Source organism: Dendrobium catenatum, unplaced genomic scaffold (genome assembly GCF_001605985.2).
Source record: "Dendrobium catenatum unplaced genomic scaffold, ASM160598v2 fragScaff_scaffold_1220, whole genome shotgun sequence".
NCBI lineage: Eukaryota > Viridiplantae > Streptophyta > Magnoliopsida > Asparagales > Orchidaceae > Dendrobium > Dendrobium catenatum.
The window spans coordinates 2806205-2834151 of NW_021319682.1; the positions used below are offsets into that span (position 1 = coordinate 2806205).

At 31.8% G+C, this 27947-nt stretch overlaps 3 protein-coding genes across 3 annotated transcripts; 1 reads left to right on the forward strand and 2 right to left on the reverse strand.

Moving 5' to 3' along the window:
* Positions 1 to 1215: 1215 nt before the first annotated feature.
* On the reverse strand, positions 1216 to 11345 carry LOC110104354 (putative GEM-like protein 8). The gene is made up of 6 exons (XM_028699116.1): positions 11294 to 11345; positions 3726 to 3809; positions 2833 to 3107; positions 2549 to 2718; positions 1713 to 1775; positions 1216 to 1405 (listed from the first exon to the last, which is right to left on the reverse strand). Exons 1-6 carry the CDS (start codon positions 11343 to 11345, stop codon positions 1216 to 1218), a joined length of 834 nt encoding a protein of 277 aa, XP_028554949.1.
* Positions 11346 to 11778: 433 nt separating this feature from the next.
* Positions 11779 to 18077, forward strand: LOC110104373. Its single transcript, XM_020833449.1, has 3 exons — positions 11779 to 12548; positions 16848 to 16969; positions 17707 to 18077. The coding sequence occupies exons 1-3, from the start codon at positions 12260 to 12262 to the stop codon at positions 17872 to 17874; spliced, it is 579 nt and encodes a 192-aa protein (XP_020689108.1). The 5' UTR covers positions 11779 to 12259; the 3' UTR covers positions 17875 to 18077.
* Positions 18078 to 23259: 5182 nt separating this feature from the next.
* LOC110104349 (transcription factor SRM1-like) lies at positions 23260 to 27552 on the reverse strand. Its single transcript, XM_020833412.2, has 2 exons — positions 26880 to 27552; positions 23260 to 24174 (listed from the first exon to the last, which is right to left on the reverse strand). Exons 1-2 carry the CDS (start codon positions 27254 to 27256, stop codon positions 23685 to 23687), a joined length of 867 nt encoding a protein of 288 aa, XP_020689071.1. The 5' UTR covers positions 27257 to 27552; the 3' UTR covers positions 23260 to 23684.
* Between the last annotated feature and the right edge of the window lie 395 nt (positions 27553 to 27947).

The window sequence follows — 27947 nt, forward strand, 5'->3', positions numbered from 1 at the left end:
TTGGACTCAGATTGAGTCGAATTTGGTGTCGTTGGGTTTGTATTTCTGAGACGTTCAGTTTGATTGTAAGTTTGTTCAAATCGGAGTTTGGATGATCCCAATTTTAATTTTGTAAGTTTCCAACTTTATTTTGCCTTGAGATTCGTGCCCGATCAAAATAATTTTTCGATGACGTATCATTCATGAGCATTTTGATTGTAATATTATTAAATTTTACCAAGTAATTAATAGTTGTAATTTCCTAAAGTTAATGCATAGTATAGAGATTTTCTCGTATTTAATAGATGATTACATTTCATGCATGATATTAACTTGCATATAAGAAATTATATGACTAATTACAAGATAAATGTGGCATTTGCAAGTAAGCAATGAAGGCTGGTTGTCAACATTATAATTAATACATATTGACTCTTAAAATATAATACCCTGCGTAGGAGAGTGGGCCGATGGGCTATCTTAAAACTAAAGATTTATGGTTTGATTCATGATATTAGTCTGTAACTTATCGACTAGTTATGCAAACTAGTAGAGAATGACAACTCTCAAAGATTTATTGAAAGCCATGTGCGAATTAACTTAAGATAATAAATAATGATGGAAATATACAGATTGATAACCAACTGATCAACCGTTGTGGTTAAATTAAAAATTGATGATCAACTAGTCAGTAGTTGGGATGGAATAATGAAAACATCATATTAAAGCTTGATGTCATGCCTTGCTCTTCATAATCATATTCATGATTATGTTTACGTGATATCATATGAAATGATTTATAAATAGAATTGAAGTCGTACAAATAGAGCATACACTGATACTAATATAACATGATATATAATACTGTCATGACATATTGATTGATAATTGTAACAATTTGTCTTATGGTGTCATTGACTACTATTAGTTTTACTAATCATATATTCATATTGATTTTACTGTTAATTGATATTGACTTTGTAGATTGCTTAGTGTTCATACCGATACCACTACAGGAAAATCACCCATTTCCGGCGGCCTTTTCCGGCGGTAATTGAATCTTTTCCGGCGGTTTTGTAGTTTTCCGGCGGTTTAATTACCGCCGGTAAAAACGGCGTAGGAAAATGAATTCCGGCGGTTTTTTCCGGCGGCAATTTTGTCCGGCGATCATGAACCGCCGGTCAAAAAAAAAAAAAAACCGCTCCGACAGCCAACCCCGCTCCCGCGGCTCAACCCTCAGCGCTCCGACAACCACCCCCGCTCCCACGCTCCGGCAGCCACCCCCGCTCCAATGCTTCGGTAAGCTCCCCCCAAGCGGCTCTCGCGGCGTGCAGCTAGCTTCCCGCGCGCGCTCCGGGCTCCAGTGTGCAAGGCGAGGTTCGAACAGCGGTTCCTCACGTGGAATTTCAAACGACGGACCGCTTTGCTGAAGAAGAAAATACGTTTAACTTGTAAATATTTATTATTTAAACTATATCACCACAGAAATAAAAAAAAAAACTTTATTTATAAAAAAAATTAAAACTAATTAATTTAAAATAAAAAAAATATTTTAATAAAAATTAAAAAATAACTAACTAATTAATTTTAAGATGAAGAATTAAGTAATAGTTTTTGTTAACTTGTTAATATTTTTTTGTAAAATCATTTAAATATTTAAAAATTTTATTCCATTTTTTTATAAATTTTATAAAAGCCGCCTGGAAACGTTAAAAAGCCGCGGAAAATGGTACCACTCGGAAAACTGGTCGAAACCGCCGGTAACCGCCTCGTAATGTCTGCCGGAAAAAGTCCCGCTGAAAATTTGCGGACCAATTAAGCAGCGCAAAATTTTGCGCGGGAAATAGCTCGATAAGCGCGGAAAATTTTGAGAATAAGAACTGTCACAAAATCCGCTGGAATCCGCCGGAAAGCCGTCGGAAAATTTCCGCCGGTAATAAGGATTTCCTGGGGTACCTTATTCATTTGATTGATTATTATTAATCTTTTTGCCTTACAAGTACAGTAATTTTTGTACTTATTTTGTCTTTTATGCTCATTACGTGATTTATTTTTATTTCAAGTATTATGTAATGAGCCTTATAGATTGAGGCTTTAGTTGTGACAAACAATTCATTTTACCTTTAAGCTCTTTGGTTTATTTTCTTTTCTGTCAATGATGGCTATTGCATATTATATGCTTTTTGGACTTTGTAATAGGAATTAAATATTATCGTGTAATGTTAATATGGTTTTCGTTATTATATTTCTTTGAATGCAATTAGAGATTTTAATTGTCAATGATCTGTATATATAATGCATAAGCTTTATCCGCAATCTTATAATAATATTAATAAAAACTAATTAAAATACTAATTTTTTGGTGTATAATTTACGCTTCATTTATATTTCAAAACTTTATAGATTGCTATAATGCATGTTAAAATATACAAACTAAAAAAAAAAAGAATGGAAATATATATTTCTTCTCTCACATTCAGAAATATTTCTTCATGTGGAAACAAACAAATACAAAAAACACCTTATAAAAGGTTAAATTTCGGTTTGCAACCTTACAACAATTAATCACCTTACTAAGATAGCTTTCTGAACGGACTTGAAAGTTTTTTTGTAATTTACAAATCCCATAAACCAAAACTCAAATCCATCAACAGTGACTATATACATATATTTCTGATTCGGATTTTCCGTATTCTCACTTGAAAATGCTCCCTTCACCTTCTTCAATGGAATTAAAACCTGCAGAAAAGTCCATGCTTAATAAGAATTTATACAATTCTTCCCCATATTTTACACAATTGTTAAAGTTAAAAAAAACATGTAAAAAATAAATTTAAAAATTATGTAACTCACCTTGTAAGGTACCTTAGCTGAATTTCCAACAGTTGAAGAGACTTTGATTGCTCTCTCACTGCAAAATCCAATTCTTTCAGTAGAAACAAAGAGCACGCCTGCTACAGGCCCTGCAGTGGTGGACATGTAGCACTGTGACGCCTTGAGCAATTTCTCATCTTCTACTACTGAGAAACTTTTGCGGAAAACCCCCTCAAAACCTCCTGAATTAATAATTCTTGCTCCCAGGCTCAGTTTCCCCTTAACAGTATCAGATATCTTGTGCCCCACACTCACTGTAGAACAAAACTCTTCTTAATTAGTTCTCATTTGATTCTATGAAAATTTAAGAAAATTAATTTTGTAAATTTGGATAAATTATTGTCCTTGATTGTAAATTTTTGCAGCTATTAATCTCTTACACAAAAAGATTAAAATGAGAAAAAAATTTTTGCTGAAGTTCCTAATGTAAATATGGATCAAAAGTGTTATTTGAAAAAAAAAAAAGAGAGAAATTGTGTTTTTTCAAAAAAAAAAAGAAAAGAAAATACCATTTTTCTTGGGTAAAAAAATTAAATTGAGAATTATTTTGCACTATTATACAAATTTATATTATGATCTCGTTAATTAATATAATTATTTCATAAAACGATTTTTCTCTTTAATCAACAAATTGTGTTTTTAAAAAAAAAAAAAAAGAGAAAATAGTAAAATACCATTTTTTCTTGGGTAAAAAAATAAAATTGAGTATTATTTTGCGGTATTATACAAATTTATATTATGATCTCGTTAATTAATATAATTATTTCATAAAACGATTTTTCTCTTTAATCAACATACTAATAATATTCTAAATTATAATTAAACAGTAATTAAAATATATTAAATTCATTACAGCAATATTTATTATTTACCGTGATCTCGGACGCCATGCACAAAGCTATCAGCTTTATTGCGTAGTTTGTTCAACCGATCCACCACCACCGAATGCTTTCTTCCTGCAATTAATAAGCACAAAAAGCATAATTAAAATATAAGTTTAACATAATTAAACTATTAAGATTCTACTTAATTTCAGCAAAAGAATTAAAAGTTGTTTAGAGAATAAGAAAAAGAGATTAGTTGCTTAATTACTCAGACAGTAACTAAACAAAAAAGCTAAATATAATCCATAAGGAGGGTGGGGATTAGAGTAACCAAGTAATTCAACTATTTTAATTCTGCTTACTTAATTTCAAGCAATAAATCTGTTTAGAGAGCAATAAAAGGAGATTAATTGCTTATTAATCACTCAGGAAGAAAGTGGATTAGTATTAACACATAATTAAACTCTCTAATCCTACTTAATTTCAAACAAAAAACTCGTTTCAAGAACAAGAAAAGAGGAGATTTATTGCTTAAAAACTCATAATAATTAAATAAAAAACTAAATTTAATCCACAAGGAGAGTAGATAATTAGTACTATCAAGCAATCCCATCTTGCTAATTGCTTAGAGAACAATAATAGGATTATTAATCTCCTATTCAAGTAGCTAAATGTAATCGATAAGAAGCATGGATTAATTTCAAACAAAAAAGATTATTACAGATGAATAAAAGAAGATTAATTCTTTAATTACTCTATAATCTATAAGAAAGGTGCATTAGTATTAACACAAAACTAAACAATCCTAATCAGCTAATCCTACTTAATTTCAAACAAAAAAAACTGATTAGAGAACAAAAAAGAGAGATTAATTGCTTAATTACTCATAGATGGACGAACAAACTGTTGTCGAGATGGTCTCTCTACTCTATATGATGTTGAGAAAGGGACACCAATAACTTCTAAATGATTATTTGAAAATGACTAATATATTTTGTTTTAACATGATTTTTAATTTTAATATTATTTTATTAATTGTGATTTATACTTTAATTTTGTAATTAATTTCATTTAATTTTGTATAATTTGATTAATTATCAATTAAGTGAAAATTTTGAGGTGGTTATAGATGAAAAGTCATTAATTTTATTCATATTTTTTTAGCAATATATTTAAATTATTATTAAAATGTTTGATATTTTATAACACATATTATAAATTAACTCTGCTCCCCATCTCTCTATATAGAGAGGGGGGTAGGCTAGCGTTTATGTGTTATGAGTAGGCGTGTCAATTTCGGGTCACGGGTCAGGTTCGGGTCGAACCCGAAAATGACACGGAACTATTCGACCCGAACCCAACCCGTTTTTGAAAACGGTTCAGTTTTCCTGACCCGAACACGACCCGCTTCCGGTACGGGTCAACCCGACAAGACCCGAATGATCCGTTTCCAATAAAAAATTGCTAGTTTTCGGTTTAACAACGGATATATATCCTCTTTTTTCGGTAAAAAAATGAGTATATCTCCTCTTTTTCGGGCCAAAATCGGGTCAATCTCGGGTTGCCGGATCAAAATTGGGTTTTCAGGTCAAATCGTGTCAATTTCGGTTCAAAAGGTTAACCTGAACCCGACCTGATTTTTGAAACGGGTCGAAATGTTGAACCCGAACCCGACCTGTTTTGGGTTCGGGTTGACCCTAACCTGAAATTTTTGGATCGGGTTTGAGTCGGGTTTTCGGGTCTTGTCAAATATTGACACCCCTAGTTATGAGATATCAAAATTTTATTTTTCTATATCATATAAGAGGTATAATATAAGTAAAAAAATTATAAAATAGATCATCAAATTGATTGATTGATTGTCATCTTGATTGAGGATTTAGCTCTAGTTTGAAGAAAAATTATTATGTGTGTTGTCAGACTGGCGGTGTCACCCAATAAACAGTGTTTTGGGTAATGTGACGCGTTCGAATTGGTCTCCTGATCCATCCTGACGCTGCACGTAATAATCTCTCTATTTGAGAAGGCATAACATAGAAATTATATGATTGTGAATTTTTTGCTCAATATAAAAAAAAAAGTTATTAAATATTATTAAAGGAGAATTTTATCAAAATTTTAGTGAATTATTTGTTGAATAATAATGAGCATGTTCATAAACATAGGAAAAATTAGAGGTTCAATATTCAAAATGTTTATTTATATGTAAATTCTTAATTTTTTTTGCAAAGTTATATAATTACATGAATTAGAATAAAATATTGAGTTATTTATTGTTCACATTAATTAATTCACTTAAGATCCTAATTGGAGGGATTAAAAAGGTGATCTATCCAATTATTTATTAATATTTTTTTATAAAACATTTTTAGACTTAATTTCAATTAGCCACAAAATAAGAGTCAATAATTTGCATTAATTAATTTCAGCTAAAATTGAATTTCTTTAAAGGTTTTTTAAATAGTATTTTCTCTCAAATATATTTTTCATATTTTTTCAAAAAAAGTAGAAGCGTTTCATAACGCTTTCATAAAAGGGAAATGGTCAATTATGTGTGCCTTTTAAAGAAAACAATATGAACTGCAAAAAATATGGGTTATAAATATTTTTTTATAAAATATAAATACGGATTAATTTTTGTCTTCTTTATATACAATTTTATAAGAAAATCCTAAATAATCCTCATTTGTCATAGATGTTTTTATCTATAACATAAATTAATGATCATATTTTTGAAAAAAAAAAGTGTTAAAATATATTACTTAAAATATTAATTTGTTTTTTTAAATAATTTGATTAAAAACATTATCTTTAATTATATCAATTTTATATACAAAAGAAAGTAATCAACCTAAGTTTAAGAAAATAATTTCATTTACATTTCAAATAATTTTTATATTGCACCAATCTAAGGATGCCAAAATATGACCTGACTCGAAACCCGTTGGCATTATGGGTCGGGTTCAGGATCGGGTCAATCAAATATGGCCAAAAAAATTTAGGTTCGGGTCAACCCGTTTGCATTATGGGTTGGGTTCGGTTATGAGTTTTTTACCTGTTTGTAAAATTGGGTAGTGTTCGAGTTGATCCATTTAGACCCAGGTCAACTTGGATTCGACCAGAGTCAGACTCGTCGACCCGTTTTGACACCCCCTACACCAATCTCAAAAATAATTCAAGAAATTTAACACAAAATTATATCAAATTTAGATTAATGATTCATTTGGGATGACTTCCTTACTGTTTCTTTAAGTAATTTTATAGTACAAAAAATTAAAAAATTTTAACTAGAAAACTGCTTTAAGAATTAGTAAAAACTCATCCCAAAAGAAGTCGCTTTCTCAAATGAGAGAAATTATTATGTGAGGACGCTTGATGAATCTCTATGTCCAGAGCTAATCAGGTCCTACCACGTCAGCATACCAAGTAGTACCGAACCGTGGTACCGAGCGAAAGGGTGACGTGGAGCATTCTGGTTATTCTCTGGATGACATTCGACGTCCACACAAAATAATTTTTCCTCAAACGAGCCTAAGTTGCCTTCTCTATTTTTTTAAATGCTCCCTTAATTTATTTTCAAAATATATGATTAAATGTAATATTTTAAGATTGAACACCTAAGAGGGAAAAAAAACACATAAGAGGGGAGAAATATTATTTTTTCTTTATTTGTTATGTTTTTATCAACAAGATATCATCCCCCATATTCTAAATAATAAATATCAATATACTAAATTTCATATATTACTAAAATTAATCTTCTTATCCAAAATAAACAACTAACCAAAATTATAAAATTTAATTTAACATTAAACCTAAAATTTAAAAATATATATATAATGATTAGATTAAAAATATAATCTCCTTTAAAATTTTAATTTTATCAATACATTTCATCAATTAAATTTATCAAATACATTAATTTTTATTTCATATCATTTAAAATTTCCTTATCATAATTATCTTCTCATATATTAAAAATTATTTATAAAAAAATTTTAATGCATCCAATTGACAACAAAATGATCATCAAAAATATTAAAATCTTGCATTGTATTTATCATAGTAATGATAAGTTTTGATTGTAACATAAAAAATATAAAAAAAAGAAAAAAAAAATGTTCATTCACCATTTAAAATGTGGAAAATCCATTCATAAAAATGATAAGTATTCTCTCAACAAATGCCTATGCTATGTATTGTTGTTTTGCATACAAAATATCTATTATTAATTAATTAAATATATTTAAAATAAAATGTCAAAAATTCAAATATAATTCAAGCATCTAAAATAAGCCATTATGGTGGACTGAATCGAATAAGTCGATTTTTTTTCTTACCATTAAAACTATTTAGCAAAATTAATATTAATATAAAAAAAGATTGTATTTATATAATGTTTTTTTCTAAGCCAACCACACGTGCAGTACGGCAGGACAGAACCACACGTGTGAAACACTCAAGCATTTGGTCAGTTATCTTGCTTCAGTTCCAATCTTGATAGCCTTTAAAATTTGACTGATTGTGTTTATATACTAATTCAATGATATGGAATTATGCATTTAATTTATATAAAATGATTTTTAGATGAAATATAAATCGATTAAAATATATAATAAATGAGACAAATATTAAGAACCAAATTGTTGTTTTTAAGATATTTAAAATTATTTATCATTTTTATCACAAATTTTGTCATTACATATAAATAACTTAATTATTTTAAATTTATTTACATACTTTGGAGATTGAATTATATAAGTTCATACATTAACAATTAAAAATATGACATATAAATTTAAAAAAATCAAATCAATATATCATGACTAGGGGTGTAAACAAGTCGAGTCGAGCTTAAGTCAGGGGGTGTTCGAGCTCAACTTGCAACGCTGAAACAGGCTTGTCGAGCAGCTCAAGTACGAACTGTACAAATTCGCCCACAGTTCGAACTTGCGAGTCTCCGATAGTCCGACGTCTCTTCATCTTCCCGCGGCCCGTTGTTATTTTAAAAATATTATTAGTGAATCGAGCCAACTAGTGAGCTCGCGAGCTGAGCTTGATCAAGTTCGAACTTGACTCGTGAGCTCGCGAGCCAATAAACGAGTCGAGATCAAGCCAGCTCAGTTCACTAACACCCCTGATCATGACTAAGGCTTCGTTTAAGACAGCTTTCTTATTGTTTTTTAAAACAGTTTTTTAGTACAAAAATTAAAAAATTATGAACTAAAAATCTACTTTAAGAAACAGCAAAAAAATCATCCCAAACGAAATCAAATGCTTTGTTTAGAAAGCAGTGAGAAAGCTGTCCAAAATGAAGCCTAAATTTATTTTTCCATTTTTTTTAATGATCATGCTATTTGCTATGCTTGCTTGATGATTTTGAATTCTACATCAAAATATTCATAAGGGATAAAAATGTAAAATAAAATTATGTCAAAATATTATGATGCGAATTGTGTGAGGATTTTTTTGAAAATCGTTTAATTTGCTTTAAGATTAGTGTAACATAAACTTTTAACATTCAATTCTAATCTCAAAATAAATTCAATAATTTTTAAGCTCATCTAAATATAATATATATCATGATATCCTAACATAATATTACCCAACATAAAAAAATAATCTAAAATTGATTTTAAAAAGAAAATTGTATTTAAATTTATAATTTAAATCAAATTATCTAAAAAATATATGATTATTAGCAAGCTTGAGATCCCCTAATCCATTATTATTAATGATAAATTATGTTGTCTTGTTTCTATATATTTCAAAATTAAAAAATAAAATAAAATTTTATTATACCCCTTAAATAAACCTTTATAGCAATGATAGTTTATGTACCAAATAAAAAAAATCTTAAATTAATGTTATTAATCAATTTATCAAAATTCAAAAACTCTTAATAAATGTGTAAATATCTTATATTTTAAATAAATTGCTAAAATTTTAAACTTTTCACAAATTTTTATCACTAGTTAATCACATATTGTAACTATTTTTTAAGTATGAATTAATGTAAAGAATATAAATTATTTAAAAACTCAATAAAATAAAAACAAAATAGTCAATCAATTGTAGCCACATAAAAATGACAAAAATATTGGACATTAAAATTATTAAAATTGGTGAAATTTCAAAACTTGTTTGCCATTCCAACATTTGGATGAAATTTCTTAATGGTCAATTCCATTATTAAGTTTTATTATTTTTTTAATCCATAGAAATATAAATAAGGTTTTTGCAATAAGCATTAAGTAAAAGTCATAATACAAATTTTAATGACTAAGGGCATCTCCAACCGACCTCCAAACGCTTGAATGGAGCTCCCGGCCAGCTCCAGCCGAACTGTAAAATTTCCGCTATATGGCTGCGGGTGAACAGTGGGACGCCAATATTGGCGTTGCACTGTTCATCTCCGCCATTTTTACCACTCTACCGAACTTGTCGCGGGAAAAAAAGAGGCGACGGTTAACTGCAAAAGGGTGAAAAACGCGTTCTATTGGAGATGAAATCACGGCATTTTGTAGTTTCCGGCATTTTGGAGTGAAAAAATGAGATTTTCGGTGGAGATGATCTAAGTCGCCACAATAGCGTAAAATTGTTCATATAATTTTATTGATTATTTCCTTTAATTTTTTCCTTTTGGATTTAGCTAACGTTTTGTTTGGGACGGTTTCCTTACTACTTCTTAAATAAAATTTTTAGTACATAAATTAACTTTTTGCACTAAAAAGCTGCTTTAAATTAAAAGCAGTAAAAAAATCGTCCCAAATGAAATCTAAGTCTATCCTTTACATTGCTTAAATTTTGATTTTTATTTTTTCTTTCATTGTCAAAATAAATAAATAAGGGGCCATGGTAGGTAAATGGAGCTAACAAATTTTATAAAAAAATTGTAATAAGATTTTGTCTCCTTTATTATTTCTTAAATTAAAATAATTATAATTAATATTTTCTTTTTATAATTTGGCCTATCTAAAATGACATGTTGTTATAGTTTGTTTACGACTATCCAACTATCGTTGTTTGGAGAAATTATTCTGTGTGGAGACCGGACGCAAAACGCTGTCCGGGCACCAACCAGAATGCGCCACTTTAGTGGTACTAAGCTGCCGTACTGAGCGTTACTGAGCACAAGTGTGATGTGGCGCATTCTGGTTGGTCTCCGGACGGCGTTCGACGTCCGTACAGAATAATTTTTCCGTTGTTTGACTACTATCGCCTGGTCACCAACTCACCATCACTTGTAAACCATCATCATCTATTTACCTATCGTCACTCAACCACTAACATTCAACTAACATCGTTCAGATATTATCATCACCCTTCCATAATTCTCAAACATTCTCAACTATCACAAGAGAACAAATTAGTATTTTAAATAATCTCATCTTCTCCAATTGAGAAAGAATATACTTTGGTTCATTTCATCTATCCCCAATATGATTTTCTTATATTGTTTAAAATTTTCATATAAAAACTCTAAATACTTCTTGAGTTATTTTCTTTTATTCATGTACATGAAAAGCTTAGTGCTAAATTAGACTATAAAATTAAATCTTTATTATTATAAATTTTCTAACATGCAACACGGCTTAACCCTAAGACTTGATAACCACACAACACGCCTTCATAGAACGTCCACTCCAAGGCTGCTTTAACAACCATTGTCGGATCATATCGCGTTCTTTAATCACTGTTGTAGGTGACTCAACTCATCTTGAGATATTAATTGAGAGCTTTGACTATCAATCAATAGATATTGGATTCTAAGTTTGCATACGTCATGTGTATATGAGTTTGCTTTATTTGGCCTAAAATTAAAAAAAAAAAAAAAACTATAGTAGCAAAGCTCTGTAATCGGAAAAATGATTATGTACGGATGCCGAACGTCGTCTGAAGATCAACCAGAATGTGTCACATCACCTCTTCGCTCGATACTTCAGCCCGATACCACTGACCTGACTGCACCTGATTCACGTTCAAAAGAGCTGCTTCTGATGTCCGCACAGAATGATTTCTTCTGTTGTCGATATTTTTAAAGAAAAAAAAGAAATAATTTCAATAAAAGTTTGGGTTATAAGGTCGGGACCATTCGGCCCGGTGAGAATCGAATGAAACCCTAATCCCTAATTCCTGGTCTTCCGAATCCGTCTCCCACCAAACCTATCAGACTCAGAAGCCGACAACTGTCATCGGATTTTTTTCCGCACTGGTCTTTCTTGGGTTCTTCTTTCCTTTATCTTCTTCTCCACGTCGCTTCCCCCTTCGACGACTGATCTCCTTCCGTTCTTCACTCGAATCCTCCGCCTCTTCTGGAGTATCTCGTGCTTGCGGGATGAGAATACATAGAGAGAGTGTTTGGTGAGGGGAATGTAGACAGTAAGTTTTTAAATGTGATCGCGTCAGAATACCCTTTCTTAATTTGGACTCTGTCGCGCGTGTTCTTTAAAGCTAATAAGCTTATTTTGCATTTGGAGGCTAGCATCGATACTTGCTTAAAAAAGTCCGGTTCTTGAATTTCTTTTTTCTTAATTTGAAAGTTGAAGTTTTTGGCCTCACTTACCGAGTTAAAGCAAAGAATGAGCTTAGGAGGTGCATTTAGGAACATCATCCGCCCTCTGTCAGCAAAAATGCTTTTAACAATCCCTGCAAGATTATCTGATGCAGTTCCCTTACCATCGGCAATAGAAAAGTCCCAATGCCTTCGAACAACTTTCATCATCAAAGGGCCCTTGGGTCTTTCTTTGAGACGATTGTTCGGCACTTCAACAGGTGGTGCGGCTTTCCAGAGCTTGACTGATACTCATTTCCCAAAGAGAAGGCCCGGAACAAAGCCTCGTAGGAAGAGGGCAAGTCTCAAACCTCCGGGTCATTTTCTACCTATTGCTCTTCATTTAAAGAATTTAATTGTAGAAATTTCTTTTTGAACTTTGTTCTTGACTTCTTAAGTAGTGCCCATTGGAAATGTGCTTCCATCTTGTTATATATTTATATTGATCTTGGCATATTGCTACGTTTTATCATCTTGTGCTGATGTCATGTGTTACCCTACTAATCATTAAATTGTGTATGTGTTGCTTACAATTGATAACCACTATTGTTCAAAAGTGTTTTATTGACCTTGCTTTTGTATAAGACTATAAGTATACCTCCATTAGATACAAGATCAATTATGAATTTATACCTTCATTAGAAGTAGAAATTGATATTGAAATTTCACCTCAAATCATATGTAACATAAACCCCCATTATAATATATTATAATATTGTTACAAATTTAAAGTTGAACATTAAATCTACTATTGAATATGAGTTCGGACTTCTCAAAGATATTGAATTTAGCTCTCATTAGTTAACATGACAGCGAACAAATTATGACTGCTGAAATTGATAAACCAATGAAGAGTTGGATGATTTAAGTCTTATCTAAGTTCTTAGGAAAGTTATTTCTACAAATCAAATTGTGTCAGAAATTAGGATGATAGGTTAGCTGGTGCAATAGTGTGATGGGAGTGACGTGTGGAGGCTTGTAATGATAAATCAATTTTTTTAGAGTTCAAAGGATTGTGCCTTAATGACAAAAGTTGACCATTAGAGTTAAAGTCCTCAACTAGATGGTGAGGCTACTTTTCACGATGATAATCGAGCAATGCAGTTGGCAAGAGTGAGGAATCCCCAGGGGTTTATGCCAACCATCACTCATGTCAGTCTTCATTTAAGTTTGAAATAATTAAAAAGTACAACAAAATTTTTAATGGTGATTTCTCAATGTAGTCAATGGTGCGTGCAAGAATGAGAACATTCGGTTAAGAGAAAGAGGGAGGAGTTTTCTAGGCAAGATACTTCCTATTAGAGGAGAAAGAAGAACAGGATGGACATGTTCAAAAGAGGGAGGTTTTGAGATAAAGGGATGCCTAGAGAATCTACCAACTAACTAGAAGGGAGCTCGTGGTGTAAGTGGTTTGATTATATAGCCTACATCCACTATATATAGAGGGGGAAGAATTTCTCTGTAATCAATAAAATGTACAAGATGCCAAATTCTATGTGTTTGTGTGGCACATAGAGAGATGGACTAGAAATACCTACACAAGGCTTGGCCAAAAAAGCCATGTGAGCATTGATTGGCACAATATTATGATGGTAGTGTGGTCCATGCAAGAGTGAATATGTGTCTAATGGCTGAGAGGTGTCACAGAAAATGAATGTTTTAGATAGAATGGTTGAATGGAATTGTGACATTGACTGCAATAGTTACATAGGACAATATATTAATGATTTGACACTGTAATGATATTGACAATGATAGTTGATTAAATCCCAAATTTGCCACATGTCAGTCATGCACGATGTGTTGGATTGAATGGGCGTTAGTGATGAGCCATAGTGATGGGATTAGGATTTGAAATGATGATAATGGCCTAATCAAAGTAATGTGATATAATACTCCTAGATATGAAGCGGTGGATTTGGTCTCTATGTAGTCAATTTGATTAGGGTTGACAAAGTTGGTTAATTTGAGAAGTTTGAAGTGGTTTGGAAGTAAAATTTTGGGCAGATAGGAATTATTGTGCGCTAAGATGATCATGAAATTGGTCTCATCTTCGGGTAATGAGATTGGGTATTCTAGAAAGAGGAATGATTGACCTAATTAGTTTAGTTAAGGTGGTTGTATTGGTAAGTTTGAAGCAAAGTATTTGATTAGGCTAAAAATCCTACAAATGTAAGTTTTGGGAGGCCAATCTGATTGCAAATTAAGTTTAATCATTGATATCGCTTATGGCTGGATGTGGTCGATTATGGCTAGACCATATGGGTGTATTGTATGGAAGCAGAGGAGTTAACCCCATAGCATGCTGTCAAGTTAGACGTCCCTCAAGCCAAGTGGGAAGCAAACCTAAGAGGAGCCTAGAGTCAAATTGTTGCAACACATTAGGTCGAATTGTATGAAGGTAGATGAGTCAGGCTTGAGCATACTATAAAGTTGAACATCCCTCAAGTTGACTAAGAAACAAGGTTCAAGTTGATCTCAAGGAACTCATACTTTAACTATTGGGGCTTAGCTTTGTCATGTTCACATGTGTAAAATCAAGATTGAATGTAAAAAATGAGATGTTACAATAGCTGCTAGGGGAATCTTTTGTGGTCCCATCATTTGCCTATTGCTTTTAGTTAAAGGTAATCCCTACGGCGTCGGCGTGTGTCCAGATCGTTAGAAGGTTGTCGCCATGCTCTTATGTGTTGTATGGATGCTAATCAACCCCCAATCTTCTATCCGAATTTCCTATTTAAACTCAAGCGTTTTAGAGGTAGATGTGTTGGGCCCAAGCAAGTTTTCAAGTTGAACGCTCGTCAGGTTAACTGGCAAACAAGGTCGAGGGAATCTAGAGTTTGACTATTGTGGCACATAGGATTGAATTGTATGGAGGCAGGTGAGTCTAGACCGTTCATGTTATCAATTCGAACATCCCTCAAGCCAATTGGGAAACATGGTGTGACCTGATATTAGGGAACCCAGAGTCTGGCTGTTGTGGCTCAACTTTTGCATCTTGACATGTGGATAGTTAACGTTGTATATAGTAAGCAAGTTGTGTATATAGCATGAAGAGGTTGTGACACCCAACCATCTTGATGGATAAATATGAAATTTGAAGCAAGATTTAAAAAAAAAAAAACTTGCACGCTGAAGCAATCTTATAAGATATTCGTTTTGACCACTTGGATAATCAAGATTCGAGTTTGAACAAGTTTATATCAAAATAGTTTTAAATCTAAATCATCACAAGCTCTTCAGAAGTCAGTAGCATGTATAAGTAGTATGGTGTTGGCAGCAGGAATAATTAGTTAGATATACAAGCTTATAAGAACTAGTTAAACTCGAGCTAATTATCAAGTTGAACATAGGCGAACATGAAAAACTAGGTTTTTTTTATTAAGCCTACTTGAGGCTTATATTTCATGAGATTTCAAATTTAATTATTGATGCAATACTTGCGATTACTCTACTATGCCTTTGTCGTTGCTTGTGAGCACTATTGATGCATTACAGTAAGGTTCATAGGAATTCCATGCAGTTCCTATTCACGGGATTATCTGTGGAATTCTTGTTTTGAAATTTTGATTTTAGGATATTGTCGAATTATGACTTGAAAGTCATCTTGAAACAGATTTGGCTAATCTTATGCCAGCTATATATAGTAATCTAGATATGAAAACTTTAGAAATACATGCTTTTATAAATGTAAATTTACATCTTTGATTGAATAAATATTTCTCTTTTAATTTTCAATCTTGTGAATGCAAGATGAATGTGATGAGTCGTTCTAGTATAGTTGACCACTATCTAATTTCAGAGGAAGCTTCTTCTTGTATTGGCATAAAACCTAGATTTTTTTTACTTTAGGAATTTATTTCCTTAATCCTATCTCATCTGCATATTTTGTTATTGGTTTGCTATTTATTATAATTTTATTTAAATTCTGCACAATTAAAATTCCAATTGTGGTGATTAAATTATGATTCTCATTGATTTTTGTGTGGCTCAAATTTCCAATTGATTTCTTCAATTATTGAATCATATTTGGGTTTTAATACTTATATTCATTGTTATTTATTTTAAGAAAGTAAATTTTTTGACATATGTAGTGTTTATTGATGTGAAATCTAAGCTCATTTACATGATCAATGGGAAAATTGAGCCAAACTTTGACCCAATCTGCATCAAAATGTGGCCAGCCTTTGCAAAGAGATCCCTGGAATGGCAGATTAGAAACTTGAAAAGACAACAACAATGATCGAGACACTATATAACATGTTGGAAGTAGAGTTTCTTTAGAAAGGTGCATACGGCTAATGAAAGCTGTAACAAGATGAAATACCTGCTCAAGTCTACAATTTTATGTGAAGAGAAAGTGAAGTCTTATGTCAAGCAGTTTCTATATTAACTAAGGTTTCGTTTAGGACAGCTTTCTTATTGTTTTTTAAAGCAACTTTATAGTATAAAATTTTTAATATTTGTACTAGAAAGCTGCTGTAGGAAGCAGAAAGAAAGCCGTCCCAAACGAAGCCTAAAATTTCAGATAATACTTCTTGGATGACTAGCCTTATATTTAAGCTGATATCACTTTGCTTTTTGGGAATCTTGATGGAATTTCTTAATGTTTGCAGGTCCGCATGCTTGGATTCAGTATGTTCCTGGGGAACCAATTCCTAGAAGCCGTCCCAATGAAGGAAGTGTCCAAGGGAGAAAACGGATAAAGCGTATCTTGCAACGGAAGGATTTTATTTTGGTAAATATTATTTGAATCCCATTTTCATACTTGTTGGAGCTATTTGTGCTTCTTATACATGACGTTATTCTATTTTTATTGGCTTCTATGTTTAATACTTGCCTTACATTTGGAGGAATTTTAAAGAACTTTTTTCTATCTTTTTTTTTTTAATCTACGAATTCTAAAATGCATATTCTAACCTTAGAGATAGGATACGAAATGAGCATATTCGTGAAATGGTTGGAGTAGCTCCAGTGGAAGATAAGATTTGAGAGTCACCTTAGATGATTTGGTCACATAAAACGACGGCCTTCCGATGACCTGGTTAGGAAAGTAGAGACATTAGATTTGACTTATATTAAGAAAGGTAGAGGTAGGCCTAAAAAGACTTGGTTAGAAAATATTAGAAATGATCTTTCTTTATTAGATTTAAACGAGAATTTGACTTTTAACAGGACACAATAGAGAAAAAAGATTCATGTAGCTGACCCCACATAGTAGGACAAAGGTTTAATGTTGTTGTTGTTGTTGTTGTATTCTTTTAAAGAAATTGTGTGAGGATATCCTGAGAGAATTCTGATCTTGATGAGCTTTAAAACTGTTTGATTTGCTTTCAGATAATTTATCAACTGACATATAACTTTTTATGTTGTTTCACAAACTGCACTGCCATTTTATTTTTGGATAATGAGTTTGACCTATATGATGTTACCTCACTCAAGTAGCATTATATTTTATGACCCTGCTGTAAACAGACTGCGAAGAGGAAAAAACAAGCTGAATATAAAGTCGCCAGAAGGAAAAAATACATGGAGAGGATAGAAAGGAAGATGGCAGCTGTAGCTCGTGAGAAAGCTTGGGCTGAAAGGCTCAAAGAACTTCAGGAGATCGAAGCTCAAAAGAAGGCCTCAATGGCTTCATAACTGTTACATGCTTTATGGAAGTAGTTTTTCAACTGTTTGTTATATGCTTTTTTTAAGTGCTTGAGGATCTGTAGTTTTCATGTTTGATATGGATTGATGTTGAAATAACGAGACTTCCTGCAGAGAATAAAGCCTCTCAACTGTTTTAATTATTGCTTATGCTGCTAATGATTGATTAAGAAGAGGGATTTATGATTCTTACATGTGAAAGAGTTCTTATTATAATGAGTGTAATCTGTTTTCACGAAATTAAAGTGAAAATTTGGTGAAATATGAGTTTCGTTTGCCTTTCTAAACTGCTTTAAGAAGTAGTAAAAAAGTTGTCCCAAACGAAGTCATAATTTATCTAAATTTGAGGATTTTATGTTTATGCATTCACATTAAATTGATTGAGATGGGGCCGCGCGGTAAAGAGTAAGAGCACGTGGCGATATTTTATTGGCCTCCGGATGTAGAGATACGCCAGGTGTCCGAACCTAATAAAAATTATGAGGGGGCTTAAATGTCTATACAACTATGAATTTATTTTAAAACATTGTATTACCATTTATATATTTTGTAAGTGCGTGTGAGGAGGAAAAAGAATCCTTCAAACCTATTGGTTAGTGAATGAATGACTCATAAGCATAGTTAAGGGCTCATTTGGTAACTTGTAGGTACAAAATTGTGCTGATGATTTTATTTTGTTTTGTTTTATGAGCAAATAAATTATTATATTTGAAATATTCTTAATGCCACACAAAAAAGAATGGGGGATTTACATAAATATTGTAGAATTCATTAATATTTATGTATAATATCTAAATTTTTATATTTACTTAGGTAGCATTTTAGTATCTTTATTTCATCAAAGTATATGTGTGGAAATATACATTTCACTTTTGAAAAAAAAAATGACTATTAATGATATTTTTCATGCGATATAAGAATTTAGGTGTTATATGAGCAAATATAAATGATACGTAATGCAAAACTCAATTTGATCAAACATGAATTTTAATGCAATTTGAAGGAGGGGATTTAAAAATTAAGCTATAGATTATCCGGACATCGAATTAAAAAAGCTTATAGTTGGCTTAGCGAGACAATAACAACAATACAAAAAGTGATCAGATTCAAGACCAAATGAACCTTGATCTAGCACTTAGGGCATAAATGAAAATTTCAATACATTAATTAAAGGATATATCAAATGATCTTTGAATTTTGTATACTTAAAAGTTAAATCGAGCATCTCCACAAGAAAAATTCAATGGGCTTAAGATTACATAATTATGATATCATTAATTCAGCTAAATACTTAAAGAATGATCTATAATCAAAAGAATCAAAACATGATGTTCAATGGAGGGTTCCTAAATTTGGCCAAATTATGGGGTATGTCATTCTCAAAATATATAAATATACTCCCACTTTCTATATGAAAAGGACCAGTGGTTTGAGATTCAAAAAAGCTCAGAAGCTTGAAGAATCTAGGATCAACCCTGAGCATCACTATTGTGCCGCCTTTGTTGAACGATCATCATTGATGTAATAGTCTGTATTTTGATCAATCAAATAATATTTCAAGAGTCATTATAAGTTTAATTTGCAAACCATCTTTTTCATAACATATATATTATTGAACTCTAATTATTATAATGATTGTTTCCTAATTTTATGGATAGTATAGTTATAAAAATAAGAAGCTTTGCAATTCATTAAGAAAGTAACATGTCAGAACAAATGAGTTTTTTAGGACTGTTAGTTGTCTGTTTCACAAATTGATTTCCATCACCAGAGTCTTCTAGACATGTAGGGCTATTTTATGAATAATTTTTTTTTTATAATTTATAGATCTATGAATTTGAAAATGTAAAAGAATTTATAGGAATTTTACATTATAAATTAAACAATGGTTACCTTTATTTTCTTACAATATTTTATTATAAAATTTTTAAACCAGTTCCAGTAATGAGTGTAATCCTTATTTCCTTTTCCCCTTTTGTTTTACCTAAGCCATAGAGGAGAATTTGAATTTGAGAACAAAAAGAAAGGGAGAGAAGAGAGGAAGCTAGGGTTTGAGGGTCATAGAACTATTTGCTGGTTAGTTCAATGAGAAAATTACTATCCTACCTCTAATTTCAATGATTTTGTGTATTTTGTATTTTATGAATTTTAATTTGGTTAGAATGTATAAAAATTGTGATATTTCAATTTTTAGCAAACTGTCACCATATAGCTTTTAGTATATTATAATTTTAATCATTATGCACATATTGGCATAATCATATTGAATTTTCACAGGATATTTTTGTATTTTGGGAGAAATATCCTAATTTGAGTAATTTGAATAATTTTAGAAATTTGAGAAATAATTTATAAATTTTTTTTAATATGAGTGTATGACATACATACTTGTTATAATCTAACTATTATAGGTAAATACATAATAAGAGCACACTGCATTTTCTTATGAATTTCACTAGTTTTGGTTAATATACAAAATTTACATGCATTACTATGATACAATGAACGGAACATTGAGTGTGACATGAGATGTTTATTATGTTATATATACTGTGAAATGTGTGTATATAAGAAAGGCTAATTGCAAATGATTTATTTATTCAGCTTGGCTTGGGATATGTTATCCCGTACAGAAGAGTGGGTCGATGAACTTTCCTTTAAAATAAAATTAGTGGTGTAATCCTAAATGATCTAAAAATGGAGGCATGAGCAGAAATAATGATATGATATGCCAACAGTCGTAAAGTGACAACTTCTGATATGATAGCCACTTGAACTAAATGACTTGTGATATGACTGATTTTTAGAACAGGGTTTGATATGATTGAGACTGATTCCTGTATGGTTTGCCTACATGACTGGATACAGGAAAAACATCACATATAGCTGGATGACTATTATAAGAATATATAAATTACATAATTAACAAGACATTATTTATATAAGATACATGTTATGACTGATACAAGTATTTACTAAGATTAATAAAATGATATAAAATCATTTGATATATATGAATTACATGATTTACATGATATATATGCATAGACACTGTATGTCATGCATATGATAATGACATGTGTATTGATGTAATAAGATGCTATATAAATGGTTTTAAAACTACTAGATATATGATTTAAAAAACTTATCATAATTTACTTGATTATTGATTACTATTCTTAAGATATACACTTATACTAATGTTTATTGATCATGTAATATATTATTGCTTCATTAATTTTTACATGCTTTTACAGTTATATGTTTATATTGATAGTGATTGAATGCCTACATGTATACTATTCATATTGTATTGCATTGATTTCAGTTGTAAGTTTTAGTAATATGATAAGCTATTAGCTCACTCTATGATTTTATATATTTTTAGGAAGCGGCCAGGATTTAGTGGAATGAGGACAAATTTGAGATTTAAGTTTTATTTTATTTATGTGTTTATTTTTTAGTTTTATTCTTCTACAGTCAAGAGCTAAAAAATAGACTAATGGATGCATGGATTAAACTCTTGACTATTATACATGAAATTTTAAGGATGAATATAATTTTATATTTTGATGAATATGATTTATAATTTTTTTCGATGATGATTGTATTATATAAAATAAATTATTGGCTCTTGTAGATTAATTACTAGATAAATAAGCAATTCTTCCAAAATAAGATCTTGGGGTGTTACAATTGGACTATCACCCAATCGCTATCATTAGACCATTGCTCGATCATTGCCATCAAATCACTATTGCTTGACCACCATTACTAAACAATAGCCATCAATAGAAAATTGCCATCTAGTCGTCGCCACATGAACATCATCATTGTACCACCATTGCTCGACCAATGGTGATGGATCACCATCACTCAATCATAACCATTTCAATACATCTCATCACATACCGACTTTGCAACATTTTCTACCACCCACTCATATTCTTATAATATCGAATTATCTAATTTGAGCACAAGTCATTGTAATCAACACTCATATAATGAGATTACTTGAGCTAGATCAGACTTCATGATTTTTCTAATTTTTCACATAAAAATTTTGTTTTCTCTCGCTCTCTTTTATTTATTTATTTGTATGTAAAATCTTCATGCAAAGCTAGTATAAATTTATTCTCAATTTACTGACAAGAATTTTCTAGCTCACAACAATAAAAAATTAAATATTAGAGGTATAAAACCATAAGAGTCATATGACATGTGTAATTAACTAACCCCAAGGATACTCATGGATACAATGAAAGCATGTTTTGATAAGATGTAATTGGCCATTGAAGACCCTATTTGTTGGAAAATAAAAGGTGAGAATATAGGTCAAAATTTGATCCAAATGAATTTTAAATTTAAATTTATTTAATTATAAATATTATATAAAATTAGTTCATTATCTTTACATTATATTAATGGAAAAATTAAAATTTAATGACATCTATTGTGAATAAAGTTTATATAATTAGTCATAACATAGATTTTATCCTCATTTATCATGGTGGCTATTCATCATGCCCTGCCATGTTTAATATTAAATTTATAATCCATAAATTTGTCACCCTTGCAAGATGACAACTTAAGAGTTTGTTTGGAACAGTCGCAACAACTTATAAAGTTGGTTGTGAAGTTGCTTTGATAAAAACAACTTAGGCTTTGTTTGTGACGACTTTCTTACTGCTTCTTAAAACAGTTTTTTAGTATAAAAATTTTAAGATTTAAAATATAAAGCTATTTTAAGAAGGAATAAAAAAGCCATCCCAAATGAAACCTTAATTATTCTGATTACAAAAAACAAGTTTCCACAATAATTTTTAAAAAACAGTAAGAAAGCAACAAAAAATTTATGATTATTATTTTAAAAACAAAGCAAATAAAAAGCTGTCCTTAACAGATCCTAATTAGCTTAACATCTCTAAGATGTATAGAGATTATTTTTCGTCCAAACAATATGGCGACAGTTAAAGCGGGCATATCTACATTTAACTTTATTTCACCAAAACCAAGCTAAGCCAATAAAAAAAAAAAAAAAATTCAAATTTCTTAAATAAATATTTTTTAGATTTTAAGTAAATTAACTCATAAATTCACACGCACCGTACATGCAAAACTCAAATCCAAACCTCTTAATTGAAAGTCTAAACTTCTAACCAATAGATAAACATCAATAATAAAATTGTGAAAAACTATTCAAAGTATCACTGAATAAAGGAATATCCAAAGTAGAATCAACAAAACGATTAGGTAAAAAAGCTCTTTAACAAGACAAAGATGAGTTGAAAGTAGTCTCCAAATCAATATGTTGCTAGAAAAACATATTACCTTCTTCTACAAAAAGAGTCCTCTTTTCTGTTTAGATTCATCATATTGAATAGTTAACAAACAATTTCAATAAGGATTGTTAAAGCTGATCACAAATAATTGAATAAGGCTAATGAGTATGATGAGTAAACTTCAAATAATTACAACAAATTCTGCATAGTTTATGTTACTCCACAAGCTACTTCCACAATTTATGATTCTTAGGCTTCCTTTGGAACTGCTTTTTCATTACTTCTTAAAACAGCTTTCAAGTACAAAAAGTTGCATTAAAAAGTTGTTTTAAGAAGCAGTAAAAAAATCGTCCCAAACGAAACCTTAGTAGCAGTAAAATCAACTCAATGAAATGAGAACACATTATAAATGGAGTCTAATGCATTATTTAGGCACAATGCTGTAAGCTGACAAAATATTCATACCAAGAGAATCTTTTACCAATTTCATTTGAATTTGACATGGCAAAGAGCTTCTCTTCATCTCTGCGATGATGCATTGGAGATTTGGTAAGCCATAGGTGAGAAACTAACTGGAGCACCGGAGACGACAACTCCGGGGACCATGGGTGGTCGAAGTCCATAAGCTACGTGCGGTCCGGCGACAGGAGTGCCAATTGTGGGCATGAGGGGCGGCGCACCAACGGGCTGCCCAATGGTAGCACCATAGATGCTAATACCAGGAGCAGATGGAGTGTGAGAAGACTGCCTGCTGGCATTACCGGCACTAACTGCTGCACTGTTTCCTTGGCCAGAGATTGGTCCTTGAGGCGATGCAGCATCGCCGTCATTTACACGTGTAATGTCATGAATGCTCGAGCGCCTTCTATCCTTGTTCATCGAATTCTGGCGAATGAAGTACTTTTGTGCATGACTTGCCACCTGAGTGGGTGTTCTGGAGATGACAAAGTTTCTTGATATGCTTCTCCAGTCTCCTTTACCATATTTCTCCAGCCCAAGAAGGAATAGCCTGTTTTCATCAAATATCTTTTCCTTGTGAGGTTGAATGAACAGTTCTAAGCTTAATGATGCAGCAGAGTAGAACTGGATACAATTTTTAATCTAATCAATCTAATTATACAATTATGATAAGAGCCTTATAAATACATGATTGCACGTGTAAGCCATGCGATGGTGTTTCAAATATAATAAAAGTACAGTAACTGGATGCATTTTGCAGCAAAGAAGAGCTTAAAAGTCATTTTAGTGATGTGCTTGCATTCTATTTGCAGTGTTACACATGAGAATCAAAGGCAGAGCTTCATTCAATAATTCTTTCATTTTGTTTATTGAATAAATACATTTAATTCTTTATTTTAAATACTTTATTCAGTCCTCTTTGATGTTTCCAACAGCTTACAGTGTTATTCGAATGTAAAAATACCCTGAATTTTTAAGAAGAAGCTTCAGAGCAAAATGAGCAATATAATCTTAAAAAAAGTCGAGAAAAACAAAAGAGGGTAGTCCCAACTCATTGAGATAGAACAATAATTAAAGTCACACATGAGAGTCATGTTTTCTAGAAATTGCTAAGAGTTTGTCTTCCTAAAAGTTGCTGAATCCATCATAAGCAAACACACATGAAAAATTGACAAAACTCTACAAAAGGAATTAGAAAAATTTCATACAACAACAACAACAACAACATCAAGCTTTTGTCTCACTACATGGGTCGACTACATGAATCTTTTTTCTCTATTGTGTACTGTTAAAAGTCAAATTCTCGTTTAAATCTAATAAAGAAAGATCATTTCTAATAGTTTCTAACCAAGTCTTTTTAGGTCTACCTCTACCTTTCTTAACATAAGACAAATCTAATACCTCAACTTTCCTAACCGGGTCATCAAAAGGCCTCCGTTTAATGTGACCAAACCATCTAAGGCGACTCTCTCTAATCTTATCTTCCACGGGCGCTACTCCAACGAGAATTTTCATAGCACAACATAAATTTTCTCTTACTGACCACCGGCTGAGATTAGGTAATCATGATGAAATGAACTTCTCCTTGCAGCTTTATCCATTTTGTATGCAAGTTTATTTCTAATGATTAAAAATGTCAAGCCCAAAAACAAATTGGGGTGGCTGAGCTGAGTAGAGAAGTAAAGAGTTTCCATTAACCACTTCCCGCCCCACTTAAGGCCATAAAGTCCAAAAGGGAGACATTTCCGAGGGATAAAAACATTTTTTGAATGTTACATTAACATAAAAGGACAAAATTTGAAAAAGAAGAAAATTATGTACAATTATTATGAGTATACAATTATATACAAGATACAATTATAACGATATCAGTAACATTATTAGTAAAAGGCATTTACCATATGCCCAGTATATAAAACGTGTTTCTTCTCCTGCATGGACAAATCCTCTTCGATTAATGAATGCCCATAAATCAGTAAGAAAATGCAGATCAGGAATGATGGGAGCTTCACAGGGAAGAATATTCGACTTTTATCGGCTTTGTATTTGAATAGTTTTCAGGAAAGAAATACACAAGCTTGAAAAACAACAAGTCACTACAAGGAGAAATCCTTTCTGCTGGAACCTGACCAGCTTAATCATCCACAATAACACAAATCAAAACAGATATTACCTTATCTTACTATGACACCACCATCACTATTACCCATTTACCAATTATTCGGGCAGCCTTTATCAATTCTCTTCCTCCACTGATTCGATCACTTTGAGGTGTTACAAGAATGCTAATTCTATTTTACAGTCTTTATACAAAAGTTCCAATCATATTACCTTTGCTGTACCATTTTTTTCCCAATCCTTCCACATCAATCCCACCTGTTCACCTTATTGTTGGATATTGATCCTAGATGTAGGATGTGTACTTTCTTTAGATTCTTGAATGATTTGTATTGCCATTAGGGTTTTTTTTTGTGTAGCTTGTTTTGTAGCTTTTGTGTCTATAAATAGATGCTCTATAGGCTGTAATAGGTATGGTTAAACAATAAAATTTCTGATTGTGGTATTCTCCCTCTCCCCTTCCCGCTCTCCCTCCTCTCCCAAGAAGCTCAAGAAGAGGAAGTGATTCTTCCTCTCAAGTAAGATCCTAACAAAGTCCAAACCGCCGATAATTTATTTGCTCCCCTACTAAAAAAATCCCACCTTTCCCTTTCCTTTCAACAGCTTATAAGGTTTTCAACATTCAAACATGTCAAAAACATTAAAACCCAGCTTTCTATAAAATAAAACACAGTAGTTAATTTAAAATTTGGCCTTCATCCACCCTAAGTCCTTAGCTTCCATTTACTAGATATAGAAAATTGTATTAGCAATGTCAGCAATATATCAACGGTTGTGGTCTACACAAAATGCTCAAGCAAAAGACATTTAGTATGCATTATTAGTTTCAAGTCTACTTCAATTAAAGAAGCCAACCACAAACTAATAGCAAAGGCAGCCCATTTTAAAAGCATATATAGTTACCAATATCACCACTCAAGCAGAAGTCTTATAAAATTAACTCCTTTTTATGTACGGATCCACTCAATTGCTTCCAGATAGTTCAATGGTACTATAAAATTGACCTACAGGTACTAACTATTTATTATTTCTCCCACTTATCAAAGGCAACTTTTCAATCCAGGACCAGAGCTACCTCAAGTAGCATCTACGTCTACTTTAAGGTAAAAGGTAGGAAATCAGAAGATAAAATTTCACCTGTGTTCTTCCTCAGTCCAAGCAATTCCCTTGCGCCGTTCAAGGTCAAATAATGACCCTTTTCCTTTTTTAGCTGAATCGCCATGAGAAGCCCCACCTTTCTTCCCATGTTCTCCAACATCAGTTGAGTCCTCAGCATTAGCAGCTGCAGCAACAGCAGCAGAAGAAGAAGCATAATTAGGCAGAGGCACCCGGCCTGCTTCTATACTAGCAACATCTTCAACTAGAATCTCATGGTGGGCTTTGACCTCCTCCAAGGTCTTTCCAGGCACAGCAGAAGCAATCTTCTCCAACCAATCACTGCAAGTTTCACAGTAGATAGCCACGGCGTTCTCAAACGCCTTCTCCTCCTCCCAACTCCAAGCTTCAGCTACCATTAATTTAACTCGTCTTGTAATCACCTAAAACCCTAACGCGCTACTTCTGCAAGATAGCTTTTTGGAATTGGATCTGAACTGTTTCTGAGAAGAATGATTAGATTCCAGATAAACAGAGGGTAGGATGACACTTGAGCGTAAAAACAATGGGCGACGAAGAGCAAAGGAAAGACCTTTTGCCCCAAACAAAACTCCCAAGCGAATGAAGGAACGAGATGACAAACCTTAGTCGCGCGCTATAGAACAAAACAAGAGCTTTCGCGCAATCCAGTAAAAGCCTAACACCTATGATTCAATCATGCTTAGTGGAAGCTGATATTTCGATCGGAAGTAAATATTTTGGCCATGGAAGGGAGAAAAAAAATATAGTCTTTGTTCTTTCCATATTTCCAATTACTTGTCGACCAATGAGGTAAGAAAACTTCGGTTACTAAGCGTGATTTGTTGTAGGGTTTAGAGTAAAGCCCTATTGGCTAATTGAATAGTGGTGGAAGGTACAATTAAAAAATGATGTTTATATGTGGCCCCAATCAATCATCAAACAAAAATTTACTAATGTTTGTCTTATCAACAACAAAAATTTATAGTGATCTATGATATCATCATCTTAGCTATCCATTAATTAAGATTTAATATTATTTTTTAATCTTTCACTATAATATATCTTTATCTGATTTAAATATATTAAAAT